Raw genomic sequence first — 18,474 nt, forward strand, 5'->3', positions numbered from 1 at the left:
TGAGAAGTATCATCCCCTGGGCTGAAGGAGGGAGCATCAGACATGGGTACTGAAGGCTGGAGGTCTGACCGTTTAATCTAAGCAGTACTAGGGAAGGGGTCCTGGTAAAGGACCATAACAGGTGAGATTCTGATACCTCTAGTATAAACAAGTCCTCTGAGAAATGAAATCAGGAGGCCGATGATGTCCAGAAGACTAAGCTGGTATTGGGCCTGGCATTGTACTGGTGATGCTTGTAGAAGAACTTCTCTGATCTTGAAGCCCTGGTGTAAGGGAGATAATGGTCCTGTGGCATGCATTGGAGGCCTGTGCCTGGAAATGTCAGTCAGGACCAAGGAAGATAGTTCCTGTGCAGTGGCTTGGTACCCAGGCTCAGATGGAGCTTTAGTTGCACCCTTTGGGGGGTTTATGAGGTGATCTACCCTCTTAGAGTCTCTGGAAGGAGAAAGTCTTCTTAGATGTCCTAGCCGTTGAAGGTGCTGCTGCCATGGGACAGTCCAGGAATTTGAGGTTTATGTACACAAGGGGAAAACTGAGTCCTCCTGAGGCTAGTGAGCACTCCAGTAGAAGGAGCTTCAGTCTAGCCTCTTTCTGAGACCCATCTTTAAACTCCATACAGACATTAGATGCAGAGGGGTTATAGGTGCCTCTGAGGCAGGGGAGAGCTTGAATTCCCATCACTACAAGGCAAAAACCAGTGGGCAGGTCTGTCAGGGCTTGAACCCTGGGTCTTTGGCATAAACCAGAGTGGTAGAGGATGGAAGGGGAGAAGAGTAACCCTTTCTAAACAAAACTATATAACATTAAAGAAATAAGGAAAAAATAAATGGAATACGAAACAAGGCAGGAAGTGGAGAATCAATAGACAAGCAATTGCTTCATCTCAAGCCACAGGCAGTAAAGAAGGAACTGGGTGATGTGGGGACATGCCTCATTTGGAGGCCTGAGGTGCTGCTCTGCACAGGACTGAGAAAGCATGGAGGCCTGTGCATCCTACATTAGAGCACCCATATGGACATATACTTGAAGAATGTGTGTTTTCCCATTAGCAACAGAAGCACAGTAACTGATTTTGCTAAAATGCTGAATGTTAGCATTTCTCAGTCTTCAAAGCTGGTACTCCATCAAAAGGAGTGGGGGCAATTCACATGTGGCAGAGCTACCAGTGTAGGCTCAGGGAGTTAAAATAATCATTTAGTGTTGGTCCACTGTACAACTATAAGATCCAATATTCTAAAAATGAGAACTTGGATTCTGCAGCAAATTCCAAAACATTGGAAAAAACAGAGCCATACACAATGAACACTCAACTGGTTACATTTTAGTAGTTAATTAAATCTGTTTTTGTTTTTATTTGAAGCTGCTGCAAAAAAAATCAGGAGCTGCTGATACTGATCACAGACCTAGTGTACTTCTGAATGCACGGGGCTCATTAAAGGCTTGCTAGGCCACATCTCATTTATATTTGTTCCCAGCTGATGAAGGGGCATCCACCCACACCACACATTAAGATATGATCTAAGCTAATTTCAAAGTATTCTGCATTTAAAAGTGAATATTTGCCAAAATGACCCCACTGTAGTCTGCTAGTGAAAAAGTGAATTTAGCACATGCTGACTTCTGAATGGCAACTAAGGCATCTGTGTTCAATTTTATAACAGGTGGAAGCATTCACTCAGTGCACTGGTGAACGAATGTGAATTAGTAAATGGTAGTTTGTAAACTTTTTTGTTACTTCCATTGTGTCTTCAGGCACCTGCACTTGAGTTACATACATACATATACACACACACCTACACCAATTTCAACACACAATGCTCCTATTTCAGAAAAATAGTGTAAAATTAATGTATAGTGTTTTTCCAAGTTTGTACCCACCACACTTGTTGGTTATCGGAGGACAGGATTCTCCTCATTGTTCAATGCTTTTTTAATCTACAAATGTTTTAATAAAAGCGGGATGGCTTTTCTTTTGTTCTGTACTTGCTAGCAAAATAAAGTACTTTTAATTCAAATGCGAAGGAAGTGTAATTTAATTAGAAGATGCAATATGCATGTCTGTTTTTTCTTGATTAACGGGATTATCAGCTTGTTTCACTCAACTAGAAAGAAAAGGCTAGGAGAACTCTTTGTATTGACATATACCTCTCTGTATTGACAAAATACTCAACAGTTTTTTAAAAGTTACATTTCTACAAATTCTAAAAATGACACTGCATATCTAAATGGCAAGTTTCATTTTAAAACGTCTGTGGAAAAGTGACAATTTAAAAAACCAGATTCATAAAAATTACAAGCACTTGTGCTAGTTTTAGTTTCATTCCAATACCTACTCATTTAAACCAGTGAATTGTTCTGTCATTTCAGGACCTTCTTTAATAGGTTAGCTTTTAGAGTTGTATAGCTGATGCACACCCTTGCATTTCATTATCCTGTTCCTGCTAATCTTCCATCACCATTCTAGAGAAGATAAAAGGTGAAAGTGTTTATATTTCAATGAAAATACACACTTAATGAGAAAAATATATCTGAAAAGTACTTAATACTTTAGGTTCTCATTCACGTCTATTACTTTTATCCTCAGTTAAGGTAAAATACATATTGTACTGAGGGGAAAAAAGGCTTAACTCAGAGCTGAAAGATAGGCTGGCTTAACAGTTTTCTTCACCACATTTACTAGTAAGAGATATGGATTTAAACTGTGATCCAGTTAAAGGAGGTGGATGAGGGGGAAAAAAGTCAACTCTAAATGAATGAGGTAATTTCATACATTCAATAGTGTAAATAAATACAAGTACAGTTTTACAGGAACATGAGCATAAGTTTAAGGGTTTTATTATCAAAGTCTTGTAAAACAATTTCAGAAACTGTACATCAACATGGCACAGACTGTAGCCCACTTTTGTTTTTACCTGCACAAAAGTAAAAGCTCTGAAACGTCTTTAACTAAGAAAACAGCTCGTCTAACTACTTTGCATAACATGGAATCACTGTGTGCATAAAATTACTATTGCAGTGACAGTAAACACAAATTTATTAGTTTATACAACTTGAGATCAAGTAAAAAGTACATTATCAAGTAGACTTGCTTTTAAAAGCATACAAAGGTCAATTTTAAAATGCACTACCTCTTTTTGCAACATGTTTAGCTCATGAACAAATATAAAATAAAAATAAAAAACTGGGTGATGAAAACTGCACAAAGCAACTTCTACTCATTGGGCACTGGACAAGTCAGGAGACTTTGCATTACTACATCAGAAAATTTGACCTCCCAGACCCAAGAGAAGAAGTTAGGAATTAAACTATACCTCTCTCCACTGCCTGAGATGGATTTTTAATTGACTGAGTAAAAGCCATCAAAAAAGGTTAGTGCATTTTAACCTTGTCAAAATGAAACAAAACCCACCCACCCACCCCCCAAAATAGCCACATGGCTAAAAAGATTATCTACTTATATCAGAATGCTTATTTCCAGATGTAACTATGAATATTAATTTTGTGTAGCCACACTTAAGACCCTTAAAGATCCATCATACGTTGTAAAATTTTCTTAGAACATTTAGGATGTTTCTGCCACAATTAACATGCAATCAGTGCATTCCCTATACTGCTCTATTACTGCAATGAATCAAACTCTAGAAACACTATCATAAGTGAGCCAATTTACTAAAGGAGATCATACAACATAAACAACCCATGCCTGCTGTAGATGCATGCAGCTTTTCACTTTTGCTTGAAGCAGCACCAAGTTAGTAAGACCTACTTGGCTACTCAAACCAATTTGGCCATAGCAAGAATGGCAACCAAAGTACCTCTCACTATAAAGCTTTTGATGTAAATTAATATCAGGAGCTTTACAACCATTTATAGATTAGAGCTGTATACATCTAGATTTAGGATTAACAAGTACAGCATAAAAGAATCACACAGGAATGACACTGATGCATGTCTGCAGCTGCATTCACTGCAAAGGCAATATTCAGTCACTCATATCCATGTCTTCTTCATGATGATCATCCCCATTTACTTTGGATTCTCTTGCTGAATCTCCACTTCCCTTATCCACTGGTGATTCCTTTATTTTGGGGGAAGCAGAATCTGCTACTTTCTTTTCTTCCTTTTTCTCTTTCTCGCTGTCATATCCTTGTTCTTCTTCATCATAATCCCTTGTGACCTGCTTTGCCGAGATGAAAAAGTAAAAGTAAAACTTGCCTCAAGGTTCTTATGGGTTTAAGGTTAATACTACACCAAAGGCAGTGAAACTAAACAAGTTTTTAAACATACTTTTACGTCTTTGTCACTCTCGGATTTTCTTTCCCGATCCTTCTCTTTGTCTTTGCTTTTTTTCTTCTTGCTCGTTGACCGCTCTCTCTCATCTCTGCTTCGCTCTTTGTCTTTATCCTTCTTCTTTTCCTTTTTATGTCTAAGACGACAGTAAAGTACCTTGCTCAATCTTCGCACATTGCAAAAACTAAGGTTAAGACTTTATTGTAATTCCCTCACACAGAACCAGCCCCTCATGCTAAAATCCTAGTTTAAACCAGAAGCCACCAAACTCACAAAACATCAGTTTGGCCAAGGTTAACTATTCCTTTAGAATACAGTCACATCCAGCCAACTCCCTATCGCAGCTCAAAGCAAGAGGGGGTGGTGAAAAGACAGTGTGGGGAATTTTCTAAACAGGACAAGGCAGGACATTAAGTTTATTTTCAGAATGCAACACACCCCTTCCACACATTTATTAGTGCCAGAACATCAATCATCAAAAATCAGGACTTCCCTCTCATGGAAAATTTACAGCAGAGTTCAAGAAATTCCTTGGTTGAAAAGGATAAAACTATACCCTCCACTATAGATCAAACATTCCAGGCACCAGGACTCCCCAGATACCCCTTTGAAAATTAGAGCTACAGAGCAACTGAACTCAGAGGCCTGCTAGCACACTGACCTTCTTGGAGATGGGGACCGAGACAGTTTTCTTTTAGGGGACCTGGGCTTTTTAGGTGACCTTGTTCCACTCCTGCTTCTTCTGCGCCGTCGTTCTCTGTAGGCATTAAAAGGTAACAATTCAAAAACATCTCAAAGTCAGAAGTGTTTCAACTAGAGTTTATATTAACTTAAATATATTTGTACTGGCACATATCTACAATCTAAAGGAGCATTGCTCTACAGAGACACTCCTGCTTGTTTTACCAAAAAGACATATTTACTATTAGCAGCACTGCAAAGCCAATGCAGCTGTTGATATGCAGCGCAAGCTGCCCTCTATTCTACTTCCACTATCATGAAATAAATTGCCATCTAAAATGGTGTAGCAGTCAGACAAAAACAGCTTGATTTTCAGCTATCATGTAGATTTTTCAATAAGAAAATGGTTTTGTTTCATAAACATCCATTTTAACAAGGAAGGAGCAGAAATCTATTTTCAGAGACCAACTAATACCTTCTTAGCACTTAAAACTTATTTGAGGCACTTCATTCCCTTCTTTATAAGTCCAGGGACATCTCTCTCTCTCTCTCTCTCTCTCTCTCACACACACACGTTAATTTAAGAGGTGCTTTATTTGAAAGTACATTTTCTCCTATTATTCTTTTATATGTGGACAAAATAAATACAGGTATGTTCCTGTAGTTTTCAAGCTGTCACAGTAAACAATCTCTGAATTGACATTTTCAAGAGTCCAGAAGCACTCTCTGAGTGTGTTAATTTAAGGTTGGTATTTTTTCCTTGTGTATGAGATTTACAGTAAAAAAACCCAAACAAACAAAGAGATGTGCCTAGATCAATAAGGTGTTGCACAGATTTCTTTAAATGCTCCAGGTAAGATCGAGTCTCTGTTTCACTTTCCTTGAAGTGGGAGCTGCGGGTACTTTGATAAATGGGCTATGGTGGTCTTGTTGAAACAGCTCCTGTAAATCTCTGTAACCCTAGTTGAAGTGCTAATTCAAAACCTATAGCAACACTCTGCAGCAAATAACTGACTTCTTCAGAGGTGAAAGAAGATAATTGTCACAATGATATGACAAACCAGGTTAGAAACTTTTACATCAATACCACTATATTCTATCCTTGAAACTCAGACTAAGAGTGACTCAAATTCTGGTACCTGCTTGTGCTTCTAGATCGTCTGGTTGTGCTGTAGCTTTTTGGTGGAGTTTTAGAACGTTTCTTTTCTTTCTCTTCCTTCTTTTTATCCCTTGAAAGGCAATGAAGTGTTACATATTCAAAATCAGTCAGTTTTAGAGACAAATATTTGCATGTCACAAGAATAGGAAATAATACCAGATAATCACAACTCTCAAGACATTTTACAGCACAAATTGATTGTCTCTCTCCACTGTGAAACTCATTAGTGAGAAAGAGAAAGCAAAGAGGGACAATTACTGAAATAGCAGAACAGCTATTTTAATTGTTCCTGAGACATCCAAGAAGAAATTACCAAGCTCAGACGCTAAAAGTTACAACTTATTTTTAAATGTAATAAGCATCCACAGCTCCCATTGAAACTAATGGGAGCTGCATGTTTTCAGCATCTATGAAAATGAGGCCACATTTAAGTGCCTAAATACATATTCAGAGATGTCTTAACTTTGGGCATCACAGCGGAACACAAACCTACTCTTATAAAGATACTTCCTCAAAGACATGCAAAGTTAAATTATACAAAAATGCTATTTGTTTAAACCTTGTCAGTGTTATGCTTCAGTACCTAGCACTGTTAAGATCTCCAATTTGTGGCACAGTAATAAAAACTACTTGGTAGTATTTGATGACTGGTTATTTTCTTTAACGGAAGTTAAAGTCGCAAGAGGGAATTACTTGGTTTTGGATGCGCTCCTAGACCTTCTGCCTCTCTCTCTGGAATGAGATCTCCTCCTTCTTGGACTTTTAGATCGCCGCCTGCTTCTTGACTTTGAATGTGATCTCCTCCTTGATCTGCTTCTTGATCGTCTATCGAACAACACATTAGCCACAGGATTACAAAAATATATTTGACCTAGACATACAGACTATTAGTTAAATCCTGTCAGTGCATACAGAAAAAATAAAGAAGATGGACCCCATAAAGTCATGCCCAGAAAGGCCACAACAGAAAAGCAAGTGCCACAAAGTACAGATGATGAATGAGTGATGGAAACCTATCAGCTATGCAACATTATCTATTTCGGTATGCGAGTACACACTTATGGTGGCAGAAGAAAACTGATAGGGTGGCGAGGAATTATTTGAAATGGAGAAAGTGAATGCATGCCACATACTGATCAGCTGTAGGAGCAGCATAGAAGGCATGGTGATGAGAGCGAGGGGAAAAAATATTGGGTAAAGTATGTTGGTAGGCAGATCAGAGATGCAAGCAGCAGTGGAACACTGCAGATCTGAAGGTGGGAACAAGCTGAAACTTGATGTAGAAGATTTAGGGGACCCAGCTGAGTAGTATGAAGACTGGAGGGACATAATTAGCATGACCTAACTGTGGTAAGAACTGAGAGGCCAGAGACATTGTATTGGAACACCTAAAATATCCTGGTTTTCCATTTAATCAGTCAAAACATCCTAAAAAACCCCCGAAGTGTTTAAGCCACTAGTATATGGAGTAAAATTTGCTGTTTACCAGGAGCAAACAGCCCAGTGGAATATGCATTCAGTATAAGAAACAGTGTTTCTGGAGTGAAGACAGAGTCAAATGAGTGTATATATTAATTTTTTTTTTTAAACTAAAAGTGAATGTTTCTGAAAATATCCACTTTGAGATCATAGAATCTAGTCCAGTCCCCTGCACTCATGGCAGAACTAAGTATTATCTAAGCCATTCCTGACCTGTCTAACCTGCTCTTAAAAAAATCTCTAATGATGGAGATTCCACAACCTCCCTGGCAATTTATTCTGGCGCTTAAATACCCTGACAGTTAGGAAGTTTTTCCTAATGTCCAATCTAAACCTCCCTTGCTGCAATTTAAGCCCATTGCTTCTTGTCCTATCCTCAGAGGTTAAGAACAATTTTTCTCCCTCCTCCTTGTAACAACCTTTTATATACTTGAAAACTGTTATGTCCCTTCTCAGTCTTCTCTTTTCCAGACTAAACAAACCCATTTTTTTCAATCTTTCCTCATAGGTCATGTTTTCTAGACCTTTAATCATTTTTGTTGCTCTTCTCTGGACTTTCTGCAATTTGTCCACATTCTACCTGAAATGTGGTGCCCAGAACTCGACAAAAATTCTTCAGTTGAGGCCTAATCAGCACAGAGTAGAGTGGAAGAATTACTTCTCATTTCTTGATTACAACACTCCTGCTAATACATCGCAGAATGATGTTTGCTTTTTTTTTTTTTTGCAACAGTTACACTGTTCACTCATATTTAGCTTATAGTCCACTATGACCCCCAGAGCATCGCTTTCCACAGTACTCCTTCCTAGGCAGTCATTTCCCATTTTGTATGTGTGCAACTGATTGTTCCTTCCTAAATGGAGTACTTTGCATTTGTACTCATTGAATTTCATCCTATTTACTTCAGACCATTTCTCCAGTTTGTCCAGATCATTTTGAATTTTAATCCTAGCCTCCAAAGCACTTGCAGCCCCTCCCAGCTTGGTATCGTCCCCAAACTTTATAAATGTACTCTCTATGCCATTATCTAAATCACTGATGAAGATATTGAACAGAACCAGACCCAGAACTGATCCCTGTGGGCCCCACTTGTTATGCCCATCCAACAATGACTGTGAACCACTGATAACTACTCTCTGGGAACGGTTTTTCAACCAGTTTTGCACCCACCTTATAGTAGCTTCTAGGTTGCATTTCCCTAGTTTATTTATGAGACCATTATGTGAGACAGTATCAAATATGTATGTGTCATTGTTGAATCAGAAGCTGGCAGCAGTGGCACCAGCACATATAATTTGTGTGTGTCTGATTTTGAAAACATGGTCAACCTTAAAGAGAACGCTGCAGAAATCTAGATATGTGATTACCAGAGCATGGATTATACAACTAAGGATGAAAAATGAAAGGACAGATTTAAAGAAGTACAAATTGACATTACTTTGCAGTATAGAGGACGCAGTGGTAGGATGAGTAAAAACATCAAGATTGGCCAAACGATAGAATAGGTTATTTGTTGACAGCAATGAACAGGGAAGGGTTTGGGATTGGGGAAGATTAATGCAATCAATTTTTAAGTTGCATTGACAGGAGGTAAAATAACTTGGAATTAGATTATAAACATCATGTAATAGCGTGGCAGGAGCAGCACCCCCATGGGGACCTTTCAAGTGACCTAAGTTGGGTCTCCCAGGCAGAGAAATGAGTCCCCCCTTCTGGTGACACTGTAGTAGGGTTCTGGCCCACAAATTAATTGTCCCTTCAGTCTTATCCCACTGGGGGTGGGGGGAGGAGCAGGTGGAGGGGCACTGAGGCCCAAAACAGTTCCAAATCAAAAAGCAAACCCAGGTCAATTGTGGGCCATCCCCCAGTCTTCCAGTGGGGCACCCTGCCCTTCCCTTCAGGCCTGTCTCCCAGTCTCTTACTCATGCATTGCCTGTTTCTGAGGTTAAATGCTCCTCCAGCTAGCAGACCTGTCCTTCCACAGCTCTTCAGGCTGAGAGGCAGAGCTCCATCCTTCTTGCTGACCAGCCAGCTCTCAACAGCCAGGCTCTGTCCTTTTATTCCTCCTCCAGGCTTGGCACTGGGTGCAGATATAGTGCAAGGGGAGCTAGCTGAGCCCATAGGCTCTCCTTAACTCTCTCTGCTGGTGTGGGCCTTTCTATCCCATCCCACCTCACACACCCCGATACCCTTTTGGGTACCTCCCCCACCAGCTCTCCCCTCTCCCAAGAAAAACAATCAGAATTTGGGTGATGTGCTGGATGTGGAAGGAGAAGGGCTTGAGAGATAGATACTATCTCATAATTTGGGGCTGGGTGTCTTTCATGGCGTGGAGCCAATGTAGCGGGGCATGGTTGCTAACTAAAGTGAAATTATTGCCAAGAAGGTAGCATAACAGCAAGTCCATGGTCCACTTCACGGACTACATCTCTTTCTTGATTATGGAATAGGCTCTCTCCATTGGGAATAATTTCCAACTAAGGTAGAGGATGGAGGTGTTCTTCATATTCCATCAACTGGGATAAGATAGCCTCGAGTCCCACATCAGAGGTGTTGCTCTGTAGTGGGAATTTCCTGGTGAAGTTGCAGCTATACAAAACAGGCTCCCAGAAGAGGTGAGCCCCATGGGTTTGAAAGGCCTTTTCACAAATGTTGGTTCACTGGAATTTCTTCGGGCTATTGGTTTTAATGAGATCCATGAGGGAGGCTGCAATGGCCAAGAAGCCAGTAATAAACTGTTGGTGGTATCATGCCAGTCTTAGGAAACAGTGTACCTGTTTCTTTGAGGTTGGTGAGAGGCATGTCTGTAGGGCCTGGACCTTATCCACAAGGGTTTCACCTTGCCCTTCCCCAGTGTGTACTGGATGTAGATCATCTCATTTTTGCCAGATGGCATTTAGTAGGGTTTGCAGTGAGGCCAGCCACCATCAGGGACAGGAGCACAGCAGTTACATGTTTCAGATGGTCTTCACAAGTCTGACTACAGATTACAATGTCATCAAGGTATGCAGCAGCATGTTATGGAGCTGGAGGACCTGGTCCATTAACCTTCTGAACGTGGCTGGGGGCTCATGGAATCCAAAAAGCAAATCCAGAATTGAAAAGAAGCCAAAAGAGGAAGCAAGGCTGTTTTTAAACCAGGTCTCAGGCATGAGGGTAATGTACTCCACCTCATCTAGACAATCAAGAATTAGTCAACACATGGGTATGGGGTTGTGGACTTTCTTGGACTCAGTATTCTTGTTCAGTCTGGATGTGATGGGCGATCAGATGAGTTTATCTGGGCTGCATAGAAAAAACAGTGGAGTAGAAGGCAGTGATCAACTGGTGGGGCTGGACCCTGTTCTGGATTGTCATTACTCCTGATTTTGATCATCCCAGCCCTCAAGACTGCAGTGGCTTGTGGGACTAATTTGGTCTCCAGCGGGTAGGGGGCTATGAACAAGGCTTTCCATAGCTTTAAAAGATTCATGGGGTAAACTGTGAATTTGTGTCTGTCTGGTTGCTGGATTTTGAAATTCACAGGCTCCACTTGTTGTATCACCTCATAAGGCCCCTGACAGCAGCTTTGATTCCACACTGGAAACAACACCTGGAGGTGGATCCCTTTATGACTAGATGCTTCCTGCTTGATCTGGGCACCTAGGAGGTTCTTGCTGGCAAATGAGCCTAGAACTTCAGGCTTCTCCTGAAGGCTAAGGACACACTGTACCACAATGTCAGCTTGAGGTGACTGTTCTCCCCACATTTTCTGAGTGAGATGCAGAATCCCTCATGCTGGTCTCCCACATAATAGTTCAAATGTTGGGAAGCCGGTGGAAGATTGTGGCACTTCACATGGTCCCAGAGGCAGATATCCATAGCTACGAACCTTCTCAGCATATTCTTTAGCAACCTGTTAAAGTGTTCCATTAGCCCATCTCTGTGGGGACAGTGGATAGACATTCAGAGAGTCTTCATTTTCACAACTGACATACTTGCTTCATTGTCTGGGCAATGAGGCTTGTACTCAAGTCCATTATAATTTCCCATGGAACCCAAACCCAGGCAAAGATCTTCAAAAGTTCAGAAGCAGCTACTCTAGCATTCATGGAGCACACAAGTATGGGGTTCAGGATACCAGGTGGCACAGTCTACAAGCACCAGAATTTACTGGTAGCTTGCAGCGCACTTACCGGGGCCAACTACGTTCATTCCAATACATTCAAAGGGTATGCTCATGAGTGGCAGGGGAACCACTGTCCAGAGTGCTGTGAGCTGGCACAGGAAGCACAAAAGTTGGGGAAGTCCATATACACTGCAAGCAAAAAACAGGCTAGAATTTGAGCCAGTGTTTTTTCCATCCCATGGTGCCCATGAAGGGTCTGGTGTGGGCCAGCCGTATGACCTCCCTCTGGTAGGATCTGGGCACCAGAAGCTGGGTTCTGATTTCCTTGGTCTGGTAGTCTCTCAAGGTGAAATAGGTGGTTGGCCTTCTCTCAAAATGAGGAAAGCTTCATCTTGTCAAGGTTCCACCAATTCCTCACTGACAACTATCACTTGGGTATAGGGTCAGCTCAGCATGTCATCAGCTTTCCGCTCTTCAATGAGATTGAAAATTTTGTTATGCTCTCAAACTCGGGGGAAGGAAGGGTCTCCAAGTTGGAATCATATTGGGCCTTGCTTTGTTTGGCTGTTGCCAATTTGGGTGGAAGTCTCTTCTCTAGGAGCAGGAACATCTCCCACACCAGATTGACTGGGGTGTGTGGAATTGGGGAGACTTGTTGCTCAGAAAAAGGTCCCAAAGATTCCTTCATCAGATCCCTGAAATATTCCCAATCTCAGCCATTAATAACTGGACAGGCAAGGGATGGGCCAATCATTATGCTCCCCCACAATTAAGATTAACTTGGACATGAGGGCACGGTTTCATGTCCCTGTGTACATATTGTAGAAGGAGAGTTCCCCAGGATTTGGGACCACCAAGCTCAACATCAGGATTGAGAATATGCTGAGTCCAGAAGACTCACCACTTCTGTCCCATTCACCCTTATGGGGGTGATCAACTTCATAAGGCTTTGATCTTCAAGCATGGGCTCCCACTATCCAGATATGCCAAAGCTGCAATCTTGGGACCAATGCCCAGGACAGCCATACCAAAACGCAAACGTTTTGGGCTTTGTTGCGATGATCAGCGCCACCCGGGATCCCTGAAAAGTCCCCTCTTAGTGGCGTCCCCCTACTTGAGTTTCCATGGTGGTTCCCTTCTTAAGGCCAGGCAGGCTAGTGATTTCTTGAACTGGGACCCAGGTCAACAGCTCCAGACCTTTGGTCCAGGCTATCCAAGGTCCCTGCAACACACAGGACCTCACCTCATGAGTCCTGGTGAGGGGTCAGCAAGGTGGAACCCCTGCAAGACGTCAGCCTCTGTGGCCAGCTCTCTCATTTGCCTGTGCTCGTCCCTTGGCTCCAGCAGGCCTGTAGCAGATCATCATCATGGGGATCTTGGTTGTCAGATAATACTTCATGAGGCAAAGGGTGTCAGTCATTGCCTCAGGTTGATGCTGTAGGATCCAGTCTTTTCCCTCGGGGGAGGGAGTGGAGAGGGGGAGTATCTGGGTGAACTGTGGGTAAAATTATCTCTACCACCTGGGCTCATGTCTTCATCTCAGGTCTGAGCCATCTCCAACACAAATCTCATAGCTTTGGGGCAACTGGAGGGAGCCCTGCTCTCAGAGGATACTACTCCTCCAGGAAACGTCAGAACATCTCTTCTGAGACATCAGGAGCATTGTGGATGGCCACTCTGACATGTGCATAAGCTCAGGCAGTAAAAAGGTCTAAAGTATGTAAGCCATTTGCACTCTCCAATTTAAGTACAGGGCAAGCAAATCTGCCTGCTGTTCAAGGGGTCAACGAGCTGCTGTGACTACCTGTTCAAAGATTTTGAGGAACGCTTTGGTGTCACTATTAGGCCCTATCTTTGTTCCTGACAGGAACAGGGTCTGCCACTGGGTCTAGGCTTGCTGGTATCACTGTAGTGGCTGGCTGTATTATGGTGACCAATTGTTGTACCAGCTGCTGCTGTTGGGCTGCTAAAATCGCAGGATTAACTTCTCCTGCTGGTTGGCCATTTGCTGGAAGAGTTGCTGTTGAGCATTCTGCTCAGCCATTCACTTCAGCAGCTAATCCATATGCATCCAGCTATGGGGGCTGGTGGCATTTGTTTAGGGTCCCTCCTTTTTTAAGGTTTGACCAGCTCCCTTCCACAGAAAGAAGGTCGTTGCCTGCATTCTTCATCAATTCCATATAGCATGGCGAGAGCAGCACCCTCCTGGGGACCTTCTAGGCACCATAACACAGCCATAGGTCTTAGGAGAGGGGCGGGGAGGGGGGAGGAAGTCTCCACCCCATGTCCACTGTCGCAGGGCTCCAGCCCACCAGCTAATTGTCCTTTCTGTCTTATACCCCTTGGGGCGCAGGGGGGTAAGGAAAGCACTCAGACGCCAAAAGTGCCCAAACAAAAAGAAAGCCCAACTCAATACTGGACATCCCCCAGACATCCAGTGGACACCCCATCCTTCCCTTCAGGCTTATCTCCCACAGTCATCTTACTTGTGTGCTGCTCGCTCCTGGGGTCTAAATGCTCCTCTCCAGCGACTGCTCCATCTAGCAGGCCTGTCCTGCTACAGCTCTGCAGGCAAAGCTCCCTTCAGGTTGAGCTCTCCCCCTCCTTCCTGACCAACCAGCCCGCAACTGAGCTAGGTTCTCTCCTTTTATTCCCTCTCCAGGCTTGGCACTGGCTAAAGGTATAGCAGGGTGGGGCTAGATGAGACCACAGGCTCTCCTTAACCCTTTTTCTGATGGTGTGGGGCATCTGCCCCACCACACAGGGTGAGAAAAAAAAATGTTTCAGTAGACACTCCTAAGGCTACGAGCAAGTTGCCAGTGCAACTCTTGGTGCTGTAAAGTACAGGACTGTCTGTACTACAATGTCACTTTCCAATCCATGTTCCCAAGCTCTCTACATGAACAGGGCTTCACCCACTTTCATACTCTGTCCTGGTCCTGGTGGTCAACTTAACTCCACTAAGAAGATTTGCTTTTTTCTCTATTTATACCTAACAGCTGGCATTGCCAAGCTTAACATTTTAAACAGATTTTTGAAGGAACTATGTAAGGCACTTATTTCTGTTAATATTTATGGAGTGAGAAATCTAACCTGTGCCTAGAAGTAGAAGGAGTTCTCCGCCTTCTTGATCGTGATCGTGATCTTGAATGCCTTCGTTTTTCATCTTTTTTATCTGAAATTAAGAAGGGGAAACATTAGTACAAGGGCAAAAGTGGTATCTATCTTTAAGGAGACCCATAAAAGGAAGTAAGTGTGTCTGCACCCTCTTCAGACATCATAAAGAAGCAAAAGAAAGCCTGAAAAGTTGTTTTTTGGTGGTGGTGTTTTTGTTTGTTTTGTTTGAAATATCAGAAATTCAAGTCTGGTCTAGCGTGTTCTTGGAAGATGCTATGGAGAACTAGTAGACTATGATATATCATACAACTTGATTTAGAGGGGAAGTGATTTTTATTCATACTAGTGAAAACTTTTGTTCACATCTGCTCAACTCAAGCATTTAGCTGTGGGAAGAAAAACTTGTTATGTTAAAGTTTCCGCATTCCCACCCCTTCACTTAAGGGCTGAGAAACCCAACTCACTGCTTTGGATCCTTAAAAGAGAGTCCTAGAACAGAAATCAAGATGACTAGAGTTAACATTTCTGATCAACGGAGCTTCTCTCAAGTTCCCTTCTCTCCCAAAATACATTTAAAGCATTCAGACTTCTTTAACCCATCGTAAAGCAACAAAAGAAAAAAAAGGGCACGACCACATTCTTTCACCTTTGCAGGTCACATTTCAGGTTTATTGTGTGTCAATTTAGAATTTGAAAATGAATTGACCCAATTCTCCCCGAAACAGAATTTTTATCCCAAATTATGACAAATGGCTTCCTCTCCTTTTTTTGCTACTTCCTAATCTGGTCACATAAACACTAGTAATCACTGAGAATAGCACACTTTACTGACAACCAAGTGATCAGACCACCTGATATTTTCAATAAAAAACTTGAAGCAGAAGTGGCTATAGCAATTTTTCTAGAATTCATTCTGGGGGCGATTTAGGCATTTCATCATCTTCAATCAAATGCAAATGATGTGTCTCATTCACTAATTCATTCTCCAGAGCACTCTTCCAGCATTTACATAACAGAGAATAATAATTGTGTGGTTTGTCTGAGCTCCAGGAGAATCATTCAGCCACTTTGAAGGATCTTCTGCAGTGAGAGAGACACTTTGCAATTAAAAATTAACCCATTAATGAAATAAGGAAGTATGAAAACTATGTTTTACAGCGTATAAGCCCTTTTTAGTGGCTATATTGCCAAAAATTGTGTTTAACCAAATATTTAAAAAGTAGTTCAATTACCTGGCTCTATGGCTGCAGAAATCAGTGATTGTGCTTCTCTTACTCTTTTCATAGCTTCCTCTATTTCTTTACTGGAGGTATCCGATTTCAGACTTGGTGAGACAAGACCTGCAGCTACATGGTTCAACCTGGAACAAGCCATTAAGTGAAGTGAAAATGAAATTTCAGATTCAAAAAAATTGACTTTTTAAAAAAATACTGGCCTAGACTGGGCAGACTGCAACTTGCCCAGAAGTAAGGGGCAAGCATTGGTGAACTCCTCTTGGATTAGCCCAAGAAGGAGATTGCAGCTCTGAGTCAAACTCCCTCCTGGTCTCGCCACTGCTTGGGGGAGTCATGTGTACTGGTTCGATTACCCGATGAAGCATATGCTGGTGTAACTACATTGCTCCTTCCCCTACTCACAGGGGTGGGCAGGGAAGAAATGGAGAGAGGATGGATGGACATCACATGTAGCAAGCTCCACAAAGCTGCTCTGTGCTGGAAGCGGTGATACAGGGTACCAGAACATGGGACACCTTACATCCTCTTATTCCCTTGGCCCAGTGTACCACTATCCAGCCCACAAGTAGTAAGGGGTCCATTTATTGTCTTGTATAGATACCGGTTGCCAATGTTACCTCTCAAATATTTTTGAAGAGGCAGAAATTTTTATTCTGATCAGCTGAAAGGGTAAATCCTTAGAGGAAAAAGTAAACTAATTCAGATTGATTTGACCTCTAGAACACAGGATTCCGTTTTAACTTCTTGTTTTTAGAAGTCAACTTAGACACTAACAGACTTGCTCATAGCTAATGTTTTAAAAGGATTAAAGTGACTGCACCACAAGTTTCTTTACATAAAGGGCATGGAGTAATGAAAAACCTGAATTCCTCTCGCTACCAAATTAGGAGAGAAATAGTCTTTGATGCCTAGTGCTAGGGTGAACCATCTTTCCCCCCTCCCCTCACGTGGTTTCCACAGGAAGCCAGTTTCCTCCAGTCTTTATTTGGCCAGGTGTGGGAAATGGGTCAGTATTGAGTGACATGAGACATTACCCTCAAGATTAAGTGCACGCCAATATAAATCTAAGTACTGAAAGCTATCACTTGCACTTACTTTGGATCCACTGTGCTCATAAGCTTTAGTAGCTGATCTGCCGCAAGAGACTGTGAAGAGACATTTTAAAACATGTTGAAAAGCATGAAATTTGCTTTAACACATTAACAGGTTAACCACCATGCCTGAATGCACATGGATTGTAGCTAAAAACAAGAGCACAAAGTGCTTACAGTTGAGAAATACTAAAGGGTTAATCAGCCAAAGTGCCTGCATTGTTTTTAATCCTTGTTTTTGTGAAATCTGTTGACTGCCCCATCCCAGAAGGTGAACTGTTTTTCAGTCAAGAGCGTGTGAATCTAAATGCTCTCCTTTCAATATATGCCAGTCAATAGCATCTTTCCAGAAAAGGAATAAGGCACTTTCTTTGTTGACCATTCGTAGCGTTTACAATTTATCTCCTAATTGTCTTAGGCAGAGGGCTCGCCCACCCACCTGTCCATTCAGCGTGCCTGTTTTTACATTTGCAGTACAATACTCACAATCCTCCAAGCAGGAGCACTAACAAAGTGTCTTTTTTCCTATAGATTTTCTCTAACCCACCCATAAATTTAAACTTTCCTGCTCTTACTTAAGAATATCCAGAAGATACTACAGTCAAACCTGTACATAAGGCCACTTGCTACCTACTATCACTTGATAGCACAAATGGTGTATTAACAGCCAGCAAATCTCCATAATAACTCACTAGTTCGTAGGTGGCCACTTGCAGAACTATCCAACTTGTGTTGTAATCAACCTGCTAAGCGGCCAGAAAGGACAGCTACTTAAAAGTGAAATATTTTTCCAGTATCTAGTTAAATTGTTTAAATTTTTTATGTTAAATTGCTTATTTTAGTTACAAGACAAAGTGCCCAGCCAATGCATAAGCGAAGCTTGTCCAAACGGTCTGTTTCTTATGCTGCATTAAAAGGACACTTGCTATAATGGCCAAGAAACGTGGAGTCTGCATGATGACCATTACTTAAGTGGTTCAGGTACTAATAGAATATTATTTTAACTGTTTCACTCTGATTTAAGACAACAGTGTCTAAGAAATCCTACGGTGTATTATAAAAAAAATTAAAATAGAAATAATCTCTCCAAGTCTATGGATTTAAAAAGCTGTCTTTAATCTTTGCTTGGGATGTTTAGCACTGAACATGGTTTGTAGTGGTCTATCAACTCAATGCTTTTTTCAAACTATATTTTACATATGATTTTAGCATCTGATCTCTCAAAATCTGATAGAGTTGTATATATGACCTTACTGCGGGGGGGAATTCTGTGCCACTGCGCAATGCAGAATTTGGCAGAAATTAATGTTGTG

General features: G+C 41.8%; 1 protein-coding gene across 3 annotated transcripts in view; it reads right to left on the minus strand.

Annotated features, from left to right (window-relative positions):
* Window positions 1-2,125: 2,125 nt before the first annotated feature.
* The window catches only part of LOC113407193 (serine/arginine-rich splicing factor 11), a 36,527-nt gene continuing 20,178 nt past the window's right edge, over window positions 2,126-18,474 (minus strand). Inside the window, exons 5-12 of one of the 3 annotated variants that reach the window (XM_026655340.1) lie at window positions 17,166-17,215; window positions 16,068-16,195; window positions 14,812-14,893; window positions 6,824-6,955; window positions 6,111-6,200; window positions 4,952-5,047; window positions 4,288-4,426; window positions 2,126-2,460 (exon numbers count right to left, since the gene is read on the minus strand). In XM_026655340.1, coding sequence (XP_026511125.1) covers window positions 2,428-2,460; window positions 4,288-4,426; window positions 4,952-5,047; window positions 6,111-6,200; window positions 6,824-6,955; window positions 14,812-14,893; window positions 16,068-16,195; window positions 17,166-17,215 — 750 coding nt within the window. In that variant the 3' untranslated portion in view covers window positions 2,126-2,427. Of the gene's footprint in view, window positions 2,461-2,800; window positions 4,181-4,287; window positions 4,427-4,951; window positions 5,048-6,110; window positions 6,201-6,823; window positions 6,956-14,811; window positions 14,894-16,067; window positions 16,196-17,165; window positions 17,216-18,474 lie in introns of those variants that run through there. The other 2 variants (XM_026655339.1, XM_026655338.1) reach the window with 2 other exon arrangements.

This window comes from Terrapene carolina, unplaced genomic scaffold (genome assembly GCF_002925995.2).
Source record: "Terrapene carolina triunguis isolate 2854851 unplaced genomic scaffold, T_m_triunguis-2.0 Scaffold210, whole genome shotgun sequence".
In the NCBI taxonomy this organism is placed as follows: domain Eukaryota; kingdom Metazoa; phylum Chordata; order Testudines; family Emydidae; genus Terrapene; species Terrapene triunguis.